Source organism: Apteryx rowi, unplaced genomic scaffold (assembly GCF_003343035.1).
Source record: "Apteryx rowi isolate R43461 unplaced genomic scaffold, aptRow1 scaffold_0, whole genome shotgun sequence".
NCBI classification, from domain to species: Eukaryota; Metazoa; Chordata; class Aves; order Apterygiformes; family Apterygidae; genus Apteryx; species Apteryx rowi.
In genome coordinates this window covers 10,960,022-10,982,982 of record NW_020447195.1, presented here as the reverse complement: position 1 = coordinate 10,982,982, position 22,961 = coordinate 10,960,022, and the positions used below count along the sequence as shown (strand labels likewise).

The following is a 22,961-nucleotide window of genomic DNA, read 5'->3' as shown; positions in this document are numbered from 1 at the left end:
TACACACAAACATTTTGTTTAAATTACTTTTTAATTTTTTTAAACTTTTTAAAATGTATTGTCACTATATGAATGAGGTGATGCTGGCGGTGATTCCGCGTTCTACACAGATGCTTATCTAAGACAGCTGCTACTATAAACTGATCATTAGCTACTGTTAAGAAATTCAACCCTCAGTTTCCTTTCCTTTTCCCTCTTTGCCCCAATCATTTTTTGTCCCTGGACAGCGCTGGGGCTTTCTAACAGCCCTATCCCCCTCCGGCCCATGCAGAGGGGGTTGTGAGTAAGGTAGCCCTTCCTTTTAGGAGCAGAGTGTTCCCCTAACATCAAAACATGTTATGGCCATAGAGGGATCTCTCCCTAATCCAAACGGGAATTCTGGGGAGATAAGCAAAGAGGTTAGGGATTTTATTTCCAGCAGCTGCTGCTCTTTGGCATTCTGTTGGGTTTCTGTGACTGGCTGATGCTTATCTCAGGGCGTAATCAATTCTTTATGTAAGTAAAGCACACGGTAGACAGAAAACTTCAGCTTCTGGAAAGACTCAGCGAAGAGTTTTTTTAAGAAGGGTGGAGAGGCAAGTGGATCATTATTCCCAATGTAAAATGCTCATCTGCTCTCGTTTCTGACCATTGCCTGGCACCTTTGCGCAAGGTAGAATAACACCCTTGCAGCCCCCAGCCTGGCCTGTGCCGGCCCACGTGCACGCCGGTACTCCCGCTACACCAGCCTGCGGCCCTTTGCTTCAGTCGTTCCCCACGGAGTCTGCAAAGCCCACTGTAGGAGTCTCTCGCCTCACCTACCAACTGGCTCTTTGGAGGCATGATGTGCAGAGGATACCAATTACTAGTAATTAAATGTCTCGTTCCCTTGGACGCCCCTTTGGTTAATTCTGAAATCTGAGATAGCATCCAGGGAGGAATGGCTGTTGTGAGGGCGGAAGGGAGAGGCACCCTGGGGATAAATACCAGCCCAGGAATCCTGCTGTGTCCGTACCTGCTCTAGGCACCCTGCTGCCTTATCCCAGGAAAATTGCACTGATCTATTAAAAAAATAATACAGTAATCTCTAAGAACTGGGCAAAGGGGAATTCTTATTACCTTCTGCCTCAAATGAAAGCAGCATCCATCTTCTCCTCTGCAAAATCTTGCCACAAGACTGTGCTCTTGCGAGGGTTGACTCCTCAGCACCACATCTTACGAGGCCCCACTTGCAATAAGATGGCAATTCCCTGCATTTCAGACGCAACATTTCCAATTAGTTTCTCAAGCCAGATGCAGAGCTGGCGTTGAAGGTCAGCAGTTCTGTGGATCTTAGCGAGACAATGGCAGACCCCTTAGCGTTTGGCACAGTGGCTGCCTGGACTTCAGCTAGCTTCATAAACCGTGACATTAGAAGATTGGGAAGTCCATAGGCTTTGACAGTCATCTATTTAGATCAGACATTACTGCTACAGACATTACAGCTATTACTGCCATGCTTGCATCTTTTCTGCTCATCTCTACCTCCATGAAGAGACAAACTTTTCTTAAAAATAGGCCCTGAAAAGCTAAAGGTAGACAACAAATGAGCATGTGAACATCTCTTCACCCTTACTGTGGTCTTGCTGATGGCCTCCTCTCTTAGCTCCATCTTTTCCAAAGCTGCAGGTCTGGAAGTACCCTGCAAGCAACCGGCGTGCCCTTTCTTACAGTGTGCTGCCTAAGAACCAGAGCTCTGTGGCTTATTTCATGATCTCTGGTCTCAATGTCTGTCCTGTAACGGCATTGAAGAGTCACATCCATCTTTGGAAAGAGGGAAGGATGATTATCCTGTTTGCTAAAAGCCTGTGGGCTATTTCACAATCATGTACCATCTCTATTTGAATTGTTTTCTTACTGGAGTGAAATCTTGTGTTTGTGAAAGCACTGGACAGGCCTGGAGACCCAGCCCTGTCCTCCCAGGACATCCAAGGACCCAGGCTCAATAGAGGCAAGAGCAGCACAAGATTCTCCCACGCTGCTTGACCAAGTTGTCTTGGTCTTCCCTCTGCTGGGGAGAGGGCAGTTAAGTCTACAGGCTTGTTCAGTCTGTGGCCAACTAGGATATCAGCTAGTGCTCGCTGTGATAGGGACTTTCTGGGATGTGGGCACCTCTCACCAAGTTCTGGTTTGAGACCCCTAGTTATTTTCATTTGGGCTATCAAAGAATCATCCAAAGATAATGACTTTTGGCCACTGCCTACCTGGACTGGCTTCAGATAATAAACAAGAGATGAAAAGGTCTGCATGCCACAACTCCCTGAGCCATCCCATCCCTCTCTTATTCCTTTCTCCTACCACTGGGAAATAAAGGATCTATTAGTTATACCACTTCACATAAAGAAATTATCACTTCCCATTATTCTCAAACTGATATTTGGCTCAGAGCAAACACCAAGAGTAGTAAAAGCCCCGGATAAGAAATCCGTATCTCCATGACACTGCTGGTTGAATTTATTAATAACTTAATCCTTTACATCAGTTTAAGAAATATCTTTTAAAAAAGGACAACCCCCCCAAAGAAGCTGTTTGATTGACTGATTCACTGATTCTATATTTCATGTGAACTAGTTGCTATTCTGCTTAGAGGTCCCTATGAACTGTGAATCCCCACAAGTACTGAACAATTAAGGATGCGGAGATAGAGAAGCGTGTAGCTGGGGCACTAACACCAGGGGGAGGGAAAGAATGGAGACCCAAATGTTGCATCTAGACAAACAAAATAAAATGTGTTGGTTGGTTGATTTGTTAACAGGAATCAGGTGCTAGATGTGTAGAAAAGCCCTTTATCCAGAGATCTCCTCCCGCTGTTCCTTGTTCCTGCGAACTTCAGCTGCATGCAGTTCCTGCAAAGACAGGAGACACCACGCTAGGTATGCGTATACCCAGGACACATACAACCCAGTGACACCCGAGGAGAGCCTGTCAGGGTGGCACTGCAAGGACCAGGGCACAAACGGCCCCTCCACCGCTGTGGGGCCCCCAACCCTGCCCGCTCCCGAGGTGCCAGGCCGCGGGCCGCGCACTCGCCTTCTCACGGAGCCGCTCCCTCAAGGCAGCAAGGTGTGCTTCACGGATCTCCCTGCTCAGCTCCATCTTGTAGTTGAGTTTCTCCTCAGCCAGCCGGCTGAAGTTGTTGTTCTCCTCCAGAGCCTTGTGGAGCACCTCCCGCTCATGTTCCCGCTTCTCCGCCAGCTGCTTCAGCACCTGCGCTTCCTGGGTCTGGGGGAAAGCAACGCCATGGAAAAATGCTTAAGGACTTGAGTGTATGACCAACAGACGTGACTCCCATGTCTCACTCAACAATTTACAGATGAATAAGAATACATGTAAGAACACTATTTCAGACATTTTAGATTGCTCTTGATAAGACAATTTTAGGGCTTGGGGAACTTAGTACCAGTCACACAAAAGTCACTGCTTTTACAGAATATCTCCTTACCTTCCTCCTCTCCTCTGCAGCCTCCAGCCTCCTCTGCAGTTCCTCCAGGGACAGATCCTTCTTCTTGGGGGGAGAAGAAAGGATTGGGCTCTCGGGAGATAAATCTGAAGGGGACTTCAGGATTACTTCAAAGCTCTGGCCCGATGCCCTCTTATCCAGCTGCTTCACCTCCATATCTTTGTGGAAAAAAAAAAAAACAACAGGAGCTTTGTGTACCTGTGACACTCAGGAGAGCATTCACCTAAGGGCTACAGAGTTCTTCATGTAAGAATAAGGGTGTTAACTCCCATGTCCTGAACAAACTCCCACTTGGGTGGTTTTGTTCTATCTCCAAAATTTTCTCCAAGTTTCATCTGGAACTTCCTTACCCTCTGACAAAACTATCCCGTAATATTGCTCTTCACTGGGACATTTGACAATAACATTCTTATTTTTACTTCCACATTGACACTGTTCTCTTTATCAGCAAGTAGTGATCAGCTTCAAATTCCCCCTAGTCAATGTAATTAATTTAAAGCCACAGAATAGTTGCAGAAAGGCCACACTGTTGTTAACATACTGTATGTCACCCCAGGATGAACTAGAGGGCCTCTGCAAGCAGTTTCTTTCTGGGTAAATGTGGGTCACATGTTAATAAAATAAACTGTGAAAGAAGACTAAATAGAGACCATGGGTTAAAACATGGATTGCTTCTTCAGGGTGGGACAGCGCAGTGTGCTGAAGAGCTCCCATGTTCACTGAAGCTGCTAGCAGGGAGGATATGCAAACAATTCTATAGCTTCTATGTGGACACAATACGTACCTCCATACTGGTAGATGGTATTAGGATGTGGCTGGGTGTGGAAACAGGAGCAGATGAGAGAGAGCAGAGACAGCTCCTTCATTTTCTCCTTGTAGGCTGAAAAAATAAGAAGTAGCAATGAGAAGAGTCTAATAGCAATGCCAGGTCTTTTTCATGGAAAAAAGAAGCAAGTAGACACAAGAAAGCCCATTTTTAACTACCAGACTCTATGGAGGCTTTTTCAGGCTGCCATAGGTTGCCAAAACATCCCCAGAGACTGCCTGTTCTAGAATAGACTAAACTAGCTGCTGGTATAGCAAATGCCATGGGAAGACACACATTAGAATTTTACCATTTCCACAGATAAAAGTTCCTGTGGAGGATTTTCCATCCAAAGGAGCTGATAAGCTTCAGCACGAGTTAACCATATAGTAACAGCAACCTAAATCCTTCCTCCATTCCGCTTCCAAACTCAGAGGTAAAAATGATGCCCGCTAGAGCCTAGAAACATTTCTCAACCCATGGCGCAATCCCAGTATTTCACAATTCAGCATTTCTGACCCAGGATCAGGAGGAAAGATGCAGTCAGGTATGCGGAGAACAGATGGAGATTTGAGAAAAAAAGGGGAGAACTGCTGTAACCCAGCTTCACAATGTACCTCCTTCACTACAGAAGCAGATAGGGCGTAAGAGGATTCTGTCACCATCTTGGCCCATCCAGGCAGAGGTTGCTACTGGTCTGCAATTACAGTAAATGCTGTCCCCACAACCTTCTGTGAAGGACAGTGAAATACACAATCCTTTTATGCTCTGCTGCTGTGAGCACTCAAGTTTGCTCATCATTCCTGTGACCAGAGGATGCACTGCAGCATCCTCAGTGATCACAAGTGCACCAAGCTTCTACTTTAGGGAGAACAACACAGCTTGCAGGGAGTCTTCCTTCCAGCGCAATCTTCACCTCCATTCTTGGAGTTTAGCACATTTAGGACAATGAACTGCTAGCACATACCTGATGAAGAACCTCACAATAGAAGAAAGACTTAAAAACTGAAAGGTGCTCTCTCAGGCTTTCAAGTTCTTTCTAACATTACTGTAACTCTCACAACATCACTGCTATGAGGGTCAGGGCTGTGGGGAGGAAGAGAATCCAGGCATCGTGACTCCAGATCCTTGCTCTGACTGTGACACTTTTCTCAGCTTGTCAAGGTCACAGCATGAGAGACCTAAAGAATGGTGACACTCCTTTAAGTGTCAAACACAAGCTCACTTTCTTTAGTAGACTATCTCATAAGACTGAGTAACTTTACTAACAAAGCTTTGAATCCCAGCTGAAGACTAACTCCAGGAGCAGCTGTTACCGCAGCCCCTGGCACCAGAGCCAGCAGGATGCTGTGGGTCAGCAGCTGATGGCTCAGCAGCAGGTTCTGCCATCTCATGGACGCTGGAGACTGTGAGGCTCTGCCCTGGGCTGGCTCCTCAGGGGATGCCCAGGCTCACAGGGACAGAGTCTGCACAGCTGTCTGCTTCTGCTGACCCTGCTCTGAGCCCCTTTGTGCTGCTCTTCTTCCTGCCTCCACCTCACAGCACAGATGTTCTGGTTTCCAGTCTTTGCCCTGCTTCTGGATTTCCCACATGTCCTTGTGCTTCTGACCTTGGTTTGTCCCTTGGTTATTGAGCTCCTGCTCTGACCTAGAACTCCAGCCAGAGATGAGTCTGCATCCCAGCAGCCAATACCACATACATTTTGTAGCAAGACCCTCTGCCAGGCAGGGAAAGGGAAGACCCCTTCCCTTAGGAGACAGTTTGGAGAGGTACCTGCAGATCAGGAAATCAGCAGGAACCAGCCTGCGGGTTTCCAAAGAGTCAATCTTGTTTAGCAAGAGGGATAACTTTCCAGTTAGCCCCCAAACTCTGTGATATGAAGAGGCATTAGAAGTTGATGAGAACTGCAAAATAATTTTCAAACATCATGCTGTGTCCTACAGCCCCTCTGGAACACCTTTCAAATAGTCTCCTCTGCTTTCCTGAAAGTACTCTGTTTTATAAAAGAACTAGCAGGTTTTAGATGATACGAAGGACAGCAGAGGAATGCATATGCAGTTTGTTCTATATGGCTACTTTGTACTTGCATTTATTTTCCCTCCTTGGTAAAGAACTTGATTGTAATTAGCATCCTCCTTTTGCTAACCCACAATCCCTGCAGCTCAAATCTTTAATAAACACTTTTCAATTTGCTTCCCATTCTGATTTTAATATCCTGCCCAGATCTGCTCCCTGTTAAATGCATACCAAACAAGAATAGTTTACATTGGCAGTGCAAGCTATAGAGCAGAACATCTTTGATTTTGTTCTTAATCAAAAGGCCTTTGGAAAACCTCTGAGAGTGCTGTACTGTGCTAGAGATAGCGGCATGTAGCACTGAGCTAATAATGTCTCATCCTCTGGACTAGAAGGGAGACTGTATCATTTAACAGAAACAAACCAAGCACTGAGGTCCTTGCTGTACCATTATGCCTGGTCCTGGGTGAAACCAAGGCATTAAACGGATGTGCCACATCCCTGACCTACTGGTTTAAGTGTCTCCTAGCACTTCAATGCTTTGTTTTTCATTATTTGAACTTCAGTAGGTCTCCCTGGTATTGGTTTCATGGTACTCTGTGTAGATAAGTGCATGCTGCAGCCACTGCCTTTCAGGTCTGTTGTACTGACTTCTCTTTTTAACAGCTGCCTCCATTCCATTGGGATCTTTCCTGTCCTGCTTTCCCTTCTGCAGAGCAAACTGACCGTCCCTCTCTGTCAATTAAAATGAAAAGGAGAGAGAGGACAAAGGGACACCACTTCGCTGAGCTGTGGCCAGCACATTAATGAGCTATGAAAGTGGTGTGCATCCTCCTCCCAGCGCTGGAACCTGCAGCTGCACCCTGGCGCCAGCCATCAGACGCAATTAGCTGCATGTGAGCACACGGGTCAGGGGAGCAGGGCCGGGGTCTGCTACCTCCAGAGGCCTCCGCAGGGGAAAAGCACGAAGAGCCCCGACCTGTCGGGCAGCCCTCGCTGCCGGGCACAGCCTGCTCCAGCCTGCCCGCCGCGGGATGGGGGAAACAGCGGGAACGGCGGCAGCGGACCGAGCCCTCCCGGCCCCGGGGAAGGGCCGTTCAGCCCCGCCGCCGGCCCGGCAGCCCCGGGCCCCCCGCGCAGCCCCCCGCCGCCCCCCGCCCCGGGAGCTGTCCGTTCAGCACCGCCGCCCCCGAAGCGCCCCCGGCGCCGGCCCGCGGCGCGGAGCTGTCCGTTCAGCACCGCCGCCGGCCCCCAGGCAGCGCCGAGGCCGGGGGCTTCCGACGGAAGAGAGAGAGAAGGACCCCGACCCCTGAAGAAAAATATAACCGGCCCCCGACCCACATCCCAGAAAACCCACCGCCTCTGCTCCGGCTGTCAAACCCATGAGACCCAGAAGCTGCCACAGTGATGCCCTCGTCCTCCTGTGCTTTGCATCTGAAGCTTTCAGTGACAAACAGTAGGTGGCATCTGTGTCTGCTATACAGTGCCTGTAATACACTTATTAGGCTAAAATATGGAAAGGCATCGTGAAAGGACAGGTAGATCCTGATCTGACGCTATAAAGGAGATGGGAAGCTGAATCAGCTGGTCACCTGGGATTCCTCTGATGTAGGGCTGTAGCATCACCCTGCTCACTGCTTTTCACCTATTGATGTTGACGGTAGACTGACCCAATCAGAACAGAAACTGTTCTGAGCTGTCCTAGGGCAAGTTCAGACCCCAGTTACCTTCAGGATCAGGAGAATGGAAAGGTGGATTTCTCACTATCCCCTGCATTCTCAAACAGGCATAACTTATTTGAACCAGGGTTCCAGCTCCAGTATTTTCCATAGAGAATGTCTGAGCCTTTTCATGAACACATGCTGGTTTTGCCAGAGTCATGCCCAAGTTTTAGCACATATTTGATACTGCTGCAAAGGTCAGAGATATCTACAGAGCACAACTGCTATGACAATCCCAGTATAGTTAGTGGAGCAACATTAATAAGGCAGAGTGCAGACAAGCCCGACTTTTGTTCTTATGGTTTCATGTTGTATGCTTATTAATATCTTCTAAGCTCTTCTTCCTACTCAAAGGCAGAGTTTGAGAGACATTGGAAATGTAACTGCCTGGCAGACATTATCCCTGGCTTTATGTTACTTGCCAAGGCTCTATGCTATCATCTGCATGAAATGGGAGGGCAGAGGGTGAGGGGGGGTGGGATTCAGCAAGCCACACACATCATGTCTCCACATATCACCTATATCTGGAAGCAGGGAGGAGTCACTTACTGCAGGACTTTCTTGACAAGGCATTTTCTGCACTTATTCCATCAGAAATAAAGCTCTTTGGGGAAATGGGTTTTCCTAACACTCTAGGGAGATTCTTTCATCAGTTTCAAAGAATTGAAGGTAGACAGTTAAATAAATTTCCTAGTAAACCTGACTATGTTGTCTTTTACCTGAAATCCTTTATCTAATTTGTTCCCTCAATTTTAGATGGATCTCCTTGGTAGTATATAGAGACAAGAGAAGGAAATAAGCAAAAGCCAAATATCTGATGCACCTGCCCAGAATGCAAGGTCCTCTCTCTAAAGTGATGTGGTGTATTCTAGATTTCTAGTCTTTCCGAAGGTATCAGAACTTATATGAATCCCCAGGCAGGGCTCAGGATCTCTCAACATAGCATTGGGGTCAGCAAGGGGAAAACACGCACCAAGTGACTCCCCTTCCCTCAGAGAAAAAATGGCCAGCAGGGCCTACCTGATAGAGACTGTGTGTAATGACACATCTGCCAGACACCAGAGAGGATTCTGGCAGAAATTTTTAGTGAAGGGTTAGTACGGACATTTACACTCCCAAGAGACTGGAAGATCTGAAAGTCTACATTAGACAGTGTCTACATGCCCTATATAAATATAATATGTTATGATTCAAGCACCATACAATGAGGACTTGGCTAGAACTCTCTTCAATTTGACTTGTTTGTTCTCCTCTGTCCCCAAAATTCTATGCGTCTTTACAATGCGGAAGGAAAGCTCTTTGGAGTAAGAATAAGGCTTTATGCTAAATTTGGGAAAGGACTGCTACTTTTTGGAGGCTACAGAAAAATAAGTAAATTAATGAATAATAATAATTCTTGGTCATTTTTATGTGTTGGGATTTGATCTCTGACTGAATGTAGATTGCGACTTCGTTGCCAGGAACACTACATTTCTCTCTCCATTGCTCACACATAAACAAAATTGCAACTAACCAAAAATGAACTGAGCACTTCAATCCTTGCAAACAGATACTACAACCATGTGGACAAGGGGAGCAGTCACAGCTGTCACGCAGGACACTCAGATGGGCTCCACAATATCATCACATTGCTAAAGTACACCTCCTTCTAGAACTGGTCTTGGATTCAGTGTCAGACTTTTTCCATATATTTCTGTACGATCCCTTGATAGAGCTCCATTTTGCTCAGCAGGGGAGGATTTATAATTTAGCAAATACAAGTAAGGAACATGCCCTCTGAGTCACTATTTAAGATACTGTGCCAATGAAGATCAAATCCAAGATCTCCTGAAGCAAGACTATTTCCCATTCACAGTTGTATCAGAAAAAGCATTCTTAAAACTCCCAGGGGAGGAAAAGACCAGCATCGCAAACCTCAGCATTGACTGCTTTACTTCAGGAGGTTCTGCGCTCACATTTGCCAATAGATATGGGCTTTGAGGACACATATGTGTTCCAGCGGACAAAATCCTTTCACCAAGATATGACAGTTGGCTGGCCAGAGTACAATACGGTAGACCAGTCCCTGCCAGGACACAAATTTACACATTTTGAGAATAGTTAAACAGAATAGAAGAACTCTTTATTTAAGCATCTATTTGCATAGATGCTTAAATAAAGTTCTTCTAAGTTAGTAAAAATAAATTTGTTCAGTTTAGGCTGAACAAATACTGTATATTTGTGTAAATTAACCAGGTTATCCGACTCCATTAAAAAACTGTTATAGGCTTAAAGATCAGAAACTCAAAAAGCCATAGAGGATGAAGAACTTGCACACTTATGAGCAGCAATTCCTAAGGGATATTACACCAAAGCATCACTTTGGTCTCAGAGGTGCACACAAGAGCTTTGCCTTGCCTACAGGTAGAGAAACAGGGCAGCCAGATCACTGCTTAGACTAATCTATGGCATGTTGTCTCAAGTATAAATTACTGATATTTTATTTTTCAGACAAATACTGCAATAAGATGATAGGTAGCAAGCTCATTCACTCTGGTATGGTCTTCACCACTAAGTCACTAGACTTCACTGCTTTAATATTAGGATTGGGATGAAACATTGTAAATAGCTGAGTTTTGCAAATTAAGAAGTAAATAAACTGTAAGAGATATAGAAAGCATGTCAGAGTCTCACCCTGTAAAGTACAGTAACCTTGTGTTTTATTGTCTTCACAGGATCTTGGGTTTAATAGGCACAATGCTATCTAAAAAGGTGCAGTCAGTCCCTCAACATTTGTGAATATTTATGCACAGTAACCAGCCCACTCTGATCCTGCTCTGTTCACACTCCATTGCACACCCAATGCAATAATTAATATCAATAATTAAAATTTTTCATCTAACTTTTCTCTGTATTGTATATATTGCACAGGCAAAATCACTTTTGCCCTGTTGCAAGGAGAGAACAAGGTGGTTTACCTGGATCTTTATTCAAACCAAGCTACCAAAAAGGCCAGAGCATTATCCATTTGCTTTCTCTCAAGTGACTCACTTCCTGAGCTCCCTCTAGTGCCATTTAGTATATACTGCATTTTCTTATTCCTGCTGCTTGACATGAACACTATAGAGCATTTATCCCTGTAAAGTGTTTATCTCCAGGTTAACCCCTGGAGACACTATTCAGCTGCTCCCTGAGCGATTGTGGCACAGGAAATGGAGCTAGTGGCTGGGGAAGGGTGCGGTGCGCAAGCAACAGGAACGATCTTCTCACTTGTGATGTGCTTGGACTCACCAGCAGTAACGGAGAAATAAGTTTCGTTCTTTGCCTCCTAACTAGGTAAAATTAAACTGTAAACGGTTTGAACAGCCTGTCTGTTCGTTAGGTGTTTAATGAGGTCCAGCAAAATGGAGCTAGGCCATTAGGCACAACACCAATACAGAGTAATCCATAACAAACCAGAGGCATAGCAAGACTAATTTATGTGAATTCAGACAATTAAAATGGATGAGACTGAATGTGCTATATCTGATAGCAAGGTCAAAGGAAGGTTATTACATGAAAACTACCTGTATTGCAAAGATAATTTGGGGGAAGTAAGAATTGCTTCCATAAATAACATTATACCATGATAAAAATGAGACTAGACCAATTACAAATGTAGCCAAAGCACAAACAGAAGATAAAGAAATGAGAGAGACAGAGAATTGAGAGTCTTTCAGCACAAAAAATGTAATGCCACATATACAGCAAAAGCAAGCATAATCCTCAATAAGTCTTGAGAGTATAATAGACTGTAGATATTCTCTCCTGGTAAGAATATTAGCATAATACTACATAATGGCCAGTTCTTCATCTCAGTCTAACACACTTCTATTCTTTTGGTCCACAAAAACAGTTGATTTAACAGGTCAGGAAGACATCTCCCATGCCTCGAAAAATTCCTAACAGTGTCCAGGTGTATTAGCACTAAGATTAAACCTCAGCTCTTTTCTCCCCCCTTCCCATTCTAGTAAAACAAATGTAGGCCTGTAGCTCACAACACTGAGAAAACTGCAGTATGGGCAGGAACTGGAACCAATAAAAACCAATGGGATTCCTGAGGGACAGAGGTGATGCAGCTCCATTTGTATTGAAAAGGGAAGACAAAGTGTAGCAGTTCTCTAGCGGCTTTGTTTCAGATCAGCTGCTGTACACCACACTGATGCCACACACCATTTCAGCTGCTCACCATGGGATTTGAAGCCCAGAAGTTACTGTGGGCTCATGTGGACTCACTCAGGAGAACAGGCAGATGCAAGGATTACTTTGCCTTCTGCTGGACATCTGCTAAACTATCACCCAGAAAAGGTTTCAAATCACCTGGCTCCCTTCCTCCTAGGTTTCATTTGCAGCTCATGTACACCACATCAACTCATATTATGCACAGTCAATAGATTGTCAAATCACTTCAGCTATTACACTTGAACATGTGGGCTGCCCCCAGGAAAATAACCAGGGAAATCTCTTTTGCTGGCTCAGTGACAGAGAAAGGGTCAAGCTGTGAAGCAGAGACCTAGCAGTCTGGGATGGGTGAGTGATTGATTGTCAGGGAATGATTCATGGAAGGAAAGAAGCATGGACTGCGTTGTTTAATAAAGCAGATGAAGAAGCCAAAATGGTGGCAACTATTCCTCAGTGTCTGTGGGCAAACATAGATCCAGATTGTGAGGCTCAGCTGAGAAAAAGAGCTACAGAGGAGCTGGGGATTGGATAAGCCAGAAGTTAATGAGACAATCAAGGATAGGAGTCCAATGCCATGATCTGTCACAGATACAGATATGCTGTGTGACCACAGACTGGTCATTTGGTCTCTTTGGATCTTCCCTTTCCATTAAATTGGAATTACTGTACTTGCCCATTATACAGAGATATTATTTGTATAAACACAGTCAGAGAATATAAGATTCTCAAGTACGACACTGAAAGTGTGGAAGCACCCTGAATGAATAAAAGGACTTGTTCTGAAATACACTGAGTAGCTCTTCACCAGTTAGCATTTGCCAAAGTACCACAGCACATGCACATGGCATCTGACTGTTCTCTGGCTCTTTTGTATATCTAAATCACAGCCAAAGATCTGACTATTAGTTAAACTTCCCTCTGGATAGGAATTTTTTTTCCAGTCTAGGTTTATAATTAAAAGAATAAAGCACATGTCATAAGGGGAATGGGAAGGAAAATGTTCTAAGGGAATGGCTCAGAAGGTTACAGTGTTCTCAGTTAACTTTAAGGGAACTGTATAGAACATTTGGTGAGCTTGAGATTCCCTCCAAGTGTTGTCATTGAAAACCATTAGTCCAGTTCACCCTAAGAAGGTGTGAAGATGCAAACCATGCTGCTGCCCACATGGCTGTCACACAAGTCTTCCATTTACTCTTCAGAAGATCTTGTCTGCAGACCTTCCAATTGCTACATCACACCACTAAATCTCAGCTTTTCCTTTGCAGAAGGAGAATGCATTCATTTGATAAAGCAATGCATTCACTAGATCTGAACCAACATTGAAACACTCCAAGAAAGGGCGCTTCTGAAGTATCTGAGGGATCTTTCCTCACAGAATCTATAAGGTGCCATCAGTAAAGATATGATTCATATTTTAGAAAGAACAAACATTTTCCAAGGATTTAGAACCCTTGATTGGATACAGTGGTAAAAAAAAAGAAATGTCTACAGTGTATTCTCTTGGCTTGTGAAACTGAAATGCAAATAAAAGTACCATGAATGTCTAGTATAGGCCATATATATTCCATCAACACCTGAAGAGAGAGAGAAAAATAAAAAGTAATTTCTTGAGAACACAGAGAGATGGAGAGACTAGACAAAAAGGACTCTGACTGGGCTTGGGTCCTGCATCAGTGACAATTTGGCAATACTGTATGGTGTCCACCAATATAGTCCAGAAAAGGGATTAAGGGGATAACCCACACCTACATAGTCATACGATTCTCACATTTCAACTCAGGAGGGGAAAATCCTGCGATCTGTCAAGGCACATTTACCACATGATGTCCAGCTGTGCGGCCTAGAATGACAAACCACAATGCTTCATCTTGGCTCCACCTTCTCAGACATACTTATATCTGAGAAAAGCCCATGAGGCTTTCATGTTACTGCATCATTTCGTAATCCCTAAGAAAGGCCACTGGTACTCATCTGCCTGTTTATCCAACCCAGATACCTATGGATGAGGGTGAAAGTTATATAGTCTGGCAGAGTCCACACAGACTCCCCTTTTCAGGTATGCAAAAGGATAACACTTTGTCCAGATGATCTCAAGAGGAGGTCCAAGGGCTCTGCCCCTGCAAGGTCTGCCAGCACAGCATGGCCATCACTGCAGCTGAGCCTGCACTGAGCATGTGCTGCCGCTTCCTCTGCTTTATCACTGAAAACAACAATCATGACCAGGAGAAAACGTCTGAGGTGGCAGATAGAAAATAGAGATGACTGGTGGGATAGGGGAAGCAAGGGACATTTCTTTTCATCTCGAATTGATTTGTTTGTTTAAACAAACCCAAGAAAATCTTCCCAAGGGAGATAAGCCCATGGGCATCAGCTGCAGACAATTACAGCTTGCTCCTTCCAGCACAGATTTGCTTTTACTGGGAAAAAAGAAGAAAATAAAGAAGAAAGAAAACAAGACTTTTTCCTTCATTTACAGGATTTGCTTGCCTTTTTCTCTTGTCTTTGCAGTCTACTTTCTATTCCTGATATAAATGCGATAGCTAATGGGAAGCTGCTCCCTGCAAAGCCAGCTGGGCGAGGCTCAGCCTGGCTCTCTTCCTCAGCAAACGCTTTCTCTATTCTTTTTCCTCCTGCCACAACACCGGTTTCCCATGACTTCTCTACTCTTTTAAGCTGTTTCTCTGCTTGATCTGACCCAAAAGGAAATGTACTTTCTCTGAAGCACACTCTTCATCATGATTCTAAGTCTCCTTTGACAGTAAAACTGCGTTTTCGAGAAGGTGAAATATGTCATAGATCTATGGTGGGTCAGGAGGGCAAGAATGCACCAAATGAAAAATGCATCTTGTGTCTATGCATGTTTCATCCACCGCTCAGTCATGTCAAGTTCGAAGCAACCTTGGTTAGATGGCTGGTAGGTCTGATCTCTCCCTCCCACCCCCACTTTGCAAATTAGATCCAATCCCATTCTGTAGGAAAGGAAGACAGATGGGTGGGACCTTCAGAGCACGGACTGGCACACACACTCATTGACAGAGGGATACTCACACAAATATATACAATAGCTGAAGATTTTCTATCATACAGACACATTTTTACAATGCTCCTTTTCCATTTCCTAATTGCATGCAAAGCCCATTTTGGATAAGCTGCGCCCTTACCCACCTCCCACCACCTCCCATCTTTCTGTCCCTTTCTTGTTGCTTTTACTGATCTTTTAAAAGGAGAAAGCAATAGAAAATGCACAGCAGGAAACACAGAGAAAAGCCAGTGAAAGAAGCAAGAAACATTGCCTGGTATCCTTCTGGCTAGTTCACTGGCTGGGAGGGGGCACAAAGCAGTACTCACTTTTCCTTTTTGTCTTCTGTTCCTATTCAGACCTATATCCTAGCTGTCTAGGATTTAGCTTCACCCGCCCTAGCCCCTCTCTAAAGCACTATAGAATTAAGAGCAGTTTTAGGAGAGAACTTTTTCTTTTTTTAAAGAAAAAGACAAAAGAAAAAACCTTCAAAACCCACCCACTGTTCATTGTATCATTTCAGGCTTTTCTTCTCCTCCAAGTTTCCAGTTCCAGCCATTTGAATCCCTTCTCCCCAGGAAAAAGTGGCAAGACTCATCTTTAGGGAACAGTTTCACTGAAGAAGTACAGCATCCTTACAGCAGATTGGCAAACTGCAGCCAAATCTGGCCCTCGGAGCCAGGTTCCCTGGGCTGCGAGGACAGCATGCAGCAGTGCTATTATTCCCATTATTACTGCAGGAGGGAGGAAGGGCTTCCCTTGCAGCATTTGATTTCACTCAACGCCATCAGAGGACCGCTCCCCTGCAGCATCTTCTAATGAAGAAATGCAAGCTGTGGAAGAAACGTAAGGATGGGAAGCTCTGAGAATACACAGAAACCCATCTAGGTTTTTCTGCTCGGGTTTTGAGGGATTTTTTAGGGCATTGCTGTCAATTTCTTGCCAGTGTCTTTCTTTCCATGACCCATTTGGGAAATACATGATCTTCACAAAACAAAATGTAATTTCTAGTTTCTCTGCATCCAGCCACTCAGTAAGCAGGTTTTTCTTAGGGAAAAAAAAAGCTGTATTATGTTACAAAAATAACCATTAATTGACATGCAGCAGCATCTTCTTAGGGTACAATGTAAGGTCAGGAATATTTTAAATGAGCAAGTTTATCACACGTGAATTCATATTAAAATAAAAAGCCCACCTGCTATCTTGCATCAGAGGGGTGTGTGTACGGGGGAGGAAGGGGAACAATGCTGCCATACCAGCTGTCTCTTCATCAGAGAACTCCCCCAAAATGCAAGGAAAAAAACCCTTACAATAACAATAGAAAATAAAAATGATCATTCTATAAGAGTGTTGATTACAAAACTCAAAAGATTTCTGTCCTACCTGAGACGGTGCTGGCCATGCTGCTGAGGTGGGAGCCGAGAAGACAGTGTGGGCGCTGCAGAAGCAGGAGTGCAGGGAGCCTGCGGAGGTGCTGCAATGCTGCGGGGAGGGAAGAACTGACTCAGCTGGAGGGGGCTGCAGCCATCGGAGGCAGGGAGAGGCTGGAGAGCGGAGAGAAAGGGAAGGGGTGGAAAGAAGAAGAAGGGTCACTAGTTCAGAATATTAATGAGCGTATCAGGCCTCCTCTCCTGGGTGGCTTTGACGCCAGATCCCTCCCAGTTAGATTGCCTGCCAGAAATACAGACCCACCGAGGGGGAGGGGGAGGAGACACACCCAGACAGGGCTCTGGCAAAAGATGATTTTTCCTCCTCTTCTTCCCTTTCTTGTCTGCTCTAGACAGGCTAAATTGCTTTTCCCCTTGTCTGTTGAAAGCAAAAATGATCAGATTCACGGATCTTTTTTTAAAAAACAAGTCATTGCAAGGCACAGCAACCCACAGGGCCACATCTGGGGTCTGGCTTAGCTAGGCGGAGAAGTAAAACCCAAACCCCAAACCTTGCAGCAGCTTTAGACAAACAGCACAGGAAGGAGTGATCCCAGACAGGCTCAGCATCTTGAGGCATGCTTTTTTTGCACCTTCACTGGCGCACAGAAGGGGTAACACCACTGCAGTTGGGAGGTGAAACTGCTGTAAAAGTAGATGAGGAAGAACAGAATGGAGCCCTCTGAATTCAATGGGACTTCTCTGTTTTTTTGTTGTTTTTTTTTCTTTTTCCCAGGTATCAGGACCTCCTGTTTCTCCATTTTTTTCCTTTCATATTTTCTATCATTTCTCCTTTTGTGGCTGTTGCAAGGGGCCAATACCTCTGTGCTTTTTAAGTATGTATCGCATGCACATTTAAGACTAAGGAAACCTCCTCAGTTCCTACTAACAGCTGCAGGTACCCCGGTATTATTCATCCAACCACAGCTGCACAAACCCCACCCCATTTTTCATCAGACACACTTCAGCTCGGTGGCTGTGGTCGCTCACACGAGACTCCCATGCAATCCTTCCAGCCATTGGCCCTTTCGTGCTACACGTTATTCTGCTGGCTGCACGTACCCTTTTACTGAAAACACCCCCAAATTATCCAATGCGCTGCAATGCAGACGCTCCCAGACAATTCCAGCAGCTGCAGGGAACTACAGGTTGTTCAAGTAGCTGCAGGCGTTCTGGCTTAACCAGAAGTAGAAGCCACAAACAGCACCTCTTAAATTCAATTAAAAAGTTAGAGATTTTCCTTTTTTTTTATAAATTTTACCTCCCATCTCTAAGTGTCCTAGTCTCTCAACACTGTAAAAGGAAAAGCCTCTTTACCATTGAAAAAAATTACTATAGAAAATCAAATCTAATTCAGAAAAATATTAACGTTAAGCATAAAAATTCAATGTATGTTTGGAACAGGAACCTTTTTAGTCCAACTGGACAATTAACTGCTTTCTGTTCTATTCAAGGCCTGTTTCATAGTTGCAGCTTCCTCTGCTTTCTTCTTGGGTTGAAATTCTAAGATTTTATAGGTTAATTTGAAAAATCCTGCCAAATCTTCTTCCCTATTTTAAACGTAATTATCATTTCAAGTTGTCCCTGATTTTCACTAGGGAGTGTTTGAAGGCACTGGGTATTTTTTTCGTGACAGAGATTAAGAAAAATCAGTGAGTATTCTCCTAATGTGTCCTTTGCCTTCGTCACATGTGACACCTAACCAGGCAGACTATTACGAAACAACAGATTTTCAAAGAGAACCAGCAAAGAAGTTGGTTTTGTAGTATGCACTTCTTTCACTACTTCATTATAAATATTTTCAATAATTCTAACAATTAAAGATCCCTGTGCCATAGAAAGGCTTCTTCCAAAAACTCATACTTTCAACAAAAAATAAATTTTCAGAAAGAAAAACAAACACAGCAGTTTACAAGAGTATATACACACAAACTGCTAAGGGGGCTCGTCTATTAATTTTGAAGAACAGAAAGAAAATTCCCAACCTGACAGAGAAAACAGAGAAAACTATCTCCTCAGTACACAATACATCCTAAAACCAGAGACCCATAATAATCCTCCTCGTGTTTCGTTATAGGAGAGTCATCTAGGGCAGCAGTTCACAAAGGAAGATTTGCAGGCTGTGGCTGTTACAAGAAGGGTCACAGGCCTGGTAGAACCACCTTTCTTTATATTATTATTTGTGGCTTTAAGTCTGGCATAAGTGAGGCTTGCAAGAAGAAATATTTGGGAAAAATTTAATCCAGTGACTAATGAAATAAGGTTGAAGGATGAAAACCACCTGCTCTAAAAGGAAGAGCATGGATTGTCATATATTACTCTAACACAACAGCTTAGTTATGGCAATAGTGTAGCCATGAGACCTTCCAGCACCATTTGCAGTCTCAAGAAGCTAGGAGAAGTTGACTTTTTTTGTCATGAAATGATAAAAATCCCCCATAGGGCAGCAGTCAAACCCCCTCAAATTATTAAATAACACACGAGAATGGAGATAAAGAAGGTAGCTGTCAAGCAAGAAAATTATCTGAGCCCAGTCTGAGGTAACTCTGCAGAATTTAGCAAGTGAGAAAGAGAAACCAGTGATAACAACATCAGCACTAAATCAGGAAAATGTTTCCCTAAGGCAAGGGAAACAACAGGGTTATTCTGAATGTTTCCTCTTTGGTATCTATCATGTGCACTTGAGAAATGAGGCCAAATTGTACAAAGGATCTGGATCACGAGGAAGGAGAGGAGATTATTAATTCAGTCACTTAAAAGTGTAAAGCAAGCTATGAATTCAGGTCATCACAGGGTCTGTTCAGTTAAAACTGGTCAAAAAAAGTTAGCGGGGCAAAGCTAGACAACTGAGCAACTACAACTGGTAAAGAACTGAAAATTTTGAGCACGTGAAGCTGTGTCTAGCTCTGGCTTCAACAATGATTCGTCACGTGGCCTTCACCAAATCACTAATCCCATCTGCTTCAGTTTCCTCATCGTACAACGGGTATTTCCTTAGCCTCCTAATAACAGGATGATTGTGATTAAAATTTGAGTGCCAAAGAGAAAGCGGTTTTCTTTCATGTATTTCCCAACAGTAAGAAGACAGCATGGCTCTGGATTATCTGGAATCAAAGAATCAAATAATTATGTGGTCAAACAAAAGTTTTAGATGGTTACCATAGGAACCATTACATATCCTCAGAAGGACAATGAACGGCAACTTAATCCTCTCGTATCTAAAAGAAGAAAAATATCCTTCGCATGAATAGCAGTGGTCTCACGGTTGTTCATTGCTGCTCTTCAATCTCTTCTGTCCCATTCCTCAAGATTCTTGCTTGTCCAGGAGGAGAAATCCTGCATGGGTGGCCTCCGAACAAAAGCGAAAATTACCCTCCTTGTACTTCTACATCTACAAGCTTTCTCCTTGCAGGATTCTCTGCATAGTTAGGTTCAGTCACTCACACATTCACTCCCCGGCAGAGTTTGAGGATTATCTTTTTAAGGATTTTTCTTTTGTACGTTTTTTCCTTATAGGCATGTCTTACTTTGTACTGCCAACTTCTAACGAAAAATAGTTCATCTAAGCTCTTCACCATCCACTAACGTGAGAAAGCAGTGTGGAACTCCTGGTGGGCTGCATTCCCTACTGGATGGGTTAAGCACGAAGAAGCCATTAGTGGTTTAGAGACTGGCCTGTCACTATCCCCTATGCCACTCTAAAAATTCTCCTCTTTTCCCTCCCCCAACTCATGCCTTGTAAGAACTCAGGTTTTATCCTAGGGAGCCAAATCCCAGAATGAGAACCCAGGAATGAGAATGATGTCCGTATATATATGTCACAACATACACAAACGTTCTGGCTGCAGTAAACCTCTAAAATTCTTTTCCAACTTGAATGAGGAACAAATCTTTCTCTTTAAATTTACAAGGTTTTGTTTGCTCTGTTCCTAGGTTTTAGAAGAAATTGGAGTAGCAATGATAAAGACAGACTTGACAATGCTGGCACTGCAGACTTGGTCAAGTAAGGTAAATGGTGCAGAGAAATAACCCTCCAGAACGATAAGGAGCACTCAGCCAGTGCTGAGTCACATCTGCCTCTGGACAAGAGCGCATCTGCTGAATCATATTCCTTTTTGGGTTTGGTAACTTTCCAGCTCTTTTTCCTCTAAGGTAACACTGCTAAAATCAGATTATTTTAACTGCTATTTAAGTAATGTTGATTTTATACAACACTGATATTCATCTTCAATGTATGAAAGATATATTTGCAGGGAATAATGACAGAAAAGGCAGGGAGTATTTGATAGGTTTATGGCCAGTTTTAAACCTTTATTCTCCATTATAAACATCTTATTCCACATCCTCACAGCATCCCATCAGTTCTTACAAACTCATTTCTTTTGCAGTTTAATCTTGTATGACGGTATCAAGTTAAAGAGTTAATACATTCAGAAACATGAACAAAATCAGTTGTTACATTTTGTGTCGAGCATAGCGAAGAACAAAAGGAATAACTCAAAATCAGATGACATCAGAAAATTGTGTTTTAAGGCTCTCAAACTGTAAAAAAAACCAAGGAATGTTTGAATGACTTTTCTGTAATTATTCAAAATCAAGTCTGACATATAAAGCAACCGTAGACTTTCTGTCCTTAGCAACAATTGCCTTAGGAATTCTCCAATTAAAGATGTCCTGCTCCACAAACAACTGTCTTTTCTCATAGACATACAAGAATATAGATAATTTATTAAGGTCTGAAGCATAGTGACCCTTATTAAGAGTGATACTCTATTATTAAGTTCAGCTTTGTACCGCAAGAGCTGGAAAACAAAGCTTATAAATCACAGAACAACTGCTAGCACCCAACTCCAGTGTTCTATGTTGTATTTCTCTAGCCTATTAGCTACAATTCAAAACAACTTACAAAACAGACAATTTCAGTTCAAGGAGATTATAGGCTGGCAACTAACAGAGCAGGATGTGTAAGCTTCACTAACTGAGTACTTGGAAGACACAGAATATACCAGAAGTTTGAGAAGAGATCACATTGTATAATATACTCACATTTAAGTCTGTTCTTTTTTATCTTTTTTTTCTTCTCTTGAAATATTAGAATACTTCTACATACAGACATTACCCCTTGCAAATTGATAAGAATAAGGGCATTTGTAAAGTTTCAGTAATAGGAGGCCACATCCTGTTTTACACTTACAGAGTAACCATCTAACAGTGTAGGAACTTGAAATGACTTACATGGAGATGTGGTGTGTGATAAAATATTTTCTTCTACTTTCTTCCTTATGTAACTGCATAAAATATGATTTTGCAATATTCTGCAATCCAGGTAAACCATATCCATTTATTCAAACACTTGCATGGCTTGCTAGAATCTTACAAGCACTGCCTGATCCATTGATGCAGAACAGTTCAGGATTCATTACAGTCACATACGGGTGGAACCAACCCTTAGTTCGAGCAATCTAAATTCCAGCACAGCCATTCCAGGCCACGTGCACTGACATAATGACAGAAAACTGAAAGCTGAATCATATCGAAAGAAAGCAGAGAACAAAGGAGCAGGACATTCATCCCTAATGAAAGATACCCATCGGAACTCACTATCGTTAATGCAGAAACTACAAGGCTCAATATAATGAAATAAAAACCCTTATACTGTAAGTATAGAGTTTCAACAGAGAATCCTGTAGGATTCTGCATTCTCCCTATAGGCACTACCACCGAAGGGTGGCAGACAGGCGGAGTAAAGCTGAACAGTGAGTTGGAGAGAAGATCTGGTCAAGGAGACACTCTCCTACCTAGTGCCCCACACCTTAATGAAAGAAGGGAGAGAAATTCTGGCCCCAGCCGGCTATCGGTAAGGAGCGCTCAGGCGTTTAAGGGGAACCCAGCAGGTTTAAAAAAGCATTAGCGATGTCACCGTTTTGCTGCTTTTTTGCAAGCAAACGGTCTGTCTAGCGCCTCTGCGGGACCAGGCTTCCCGCACTAGGATGGAAAGGAGAAGCAGCCGGGGGGGCAAAGCGCCTCCCGATTTTCCGGCTAAATCACGCAGCTCCTGCTGCGGAACGGCCCCCCCGGCCCGGGCTCCTGCCAGGGGCCTGCGCTTTGCTGCGGGCCGGGCAGGGCTCAACCCCGCCCCGCGGCCCCCCGCCTCGCCGCCGCCGCAGCAGCAGCTCCCGCCGCGCACGGAGGGCGGTCCCCGGTCCCCGGTTCCCCGCCAGCCCCGCCGCCCGGGCGGCACCAAACGGGCCCCGCCGCCACGGCCGGGCCTACCGGGCGTCGCCACTCGCCGCCC

The 22,961-nt window shown here is 44.1% G+C and overlaps 1 protein-coding gene across 1 annotated transcript; it reads right to left on the bottom strand.

Moving 5' to 3' along the window:
* Positions 1-2,490: 2,490 nt before the first annotated feature.
* Positions 2,491-22,804, bottom strand: STMN3 (stathmin 3). Its single transcript, XM_026057792.1, has 6 exons — positions 22,465-22,804; positions 16,623-16,783; positions 4,263-4,358; positions 3,461-3,636; positions 3,049-3,240; positions 2,491-2,864 (listed from the first exon to the last, which is right to left on the bottom strand). Exons 2-6 carry the CDS (start codon positions 16,639-16,641, stop codon positions 2,805-2,807), a joined length of 543 nt encoding a protein of 180 aa, XP_025913577.1. The 5' UTR covers positions 16,642-16,783; positions 22,465-22,804; the 3' UTR covers positions 2,491-2,804.
* Between the last annotated feature and the right edge of the window lie 157 nt (positions 22,805-22,961).

Coding starts and splice junctions, on each gene's coding strand:
- STMN3 (XM_026057792.1), bottom strand. Junction 3,637..4,262: donor TACCATCTACCAGTATGGAG/GTACGTATTGTG, acceptor TTTTCCACAAAG/ATATGGAGGTGAAGCAGCTG. Junction 3,241..3,460: donor CTGCAGAGGAGAGGAGGAAG/GTAAGGAGATAT, acceptor GCTTTCCCCCAG/ACCCAGGAAGCGCAGGTGCT.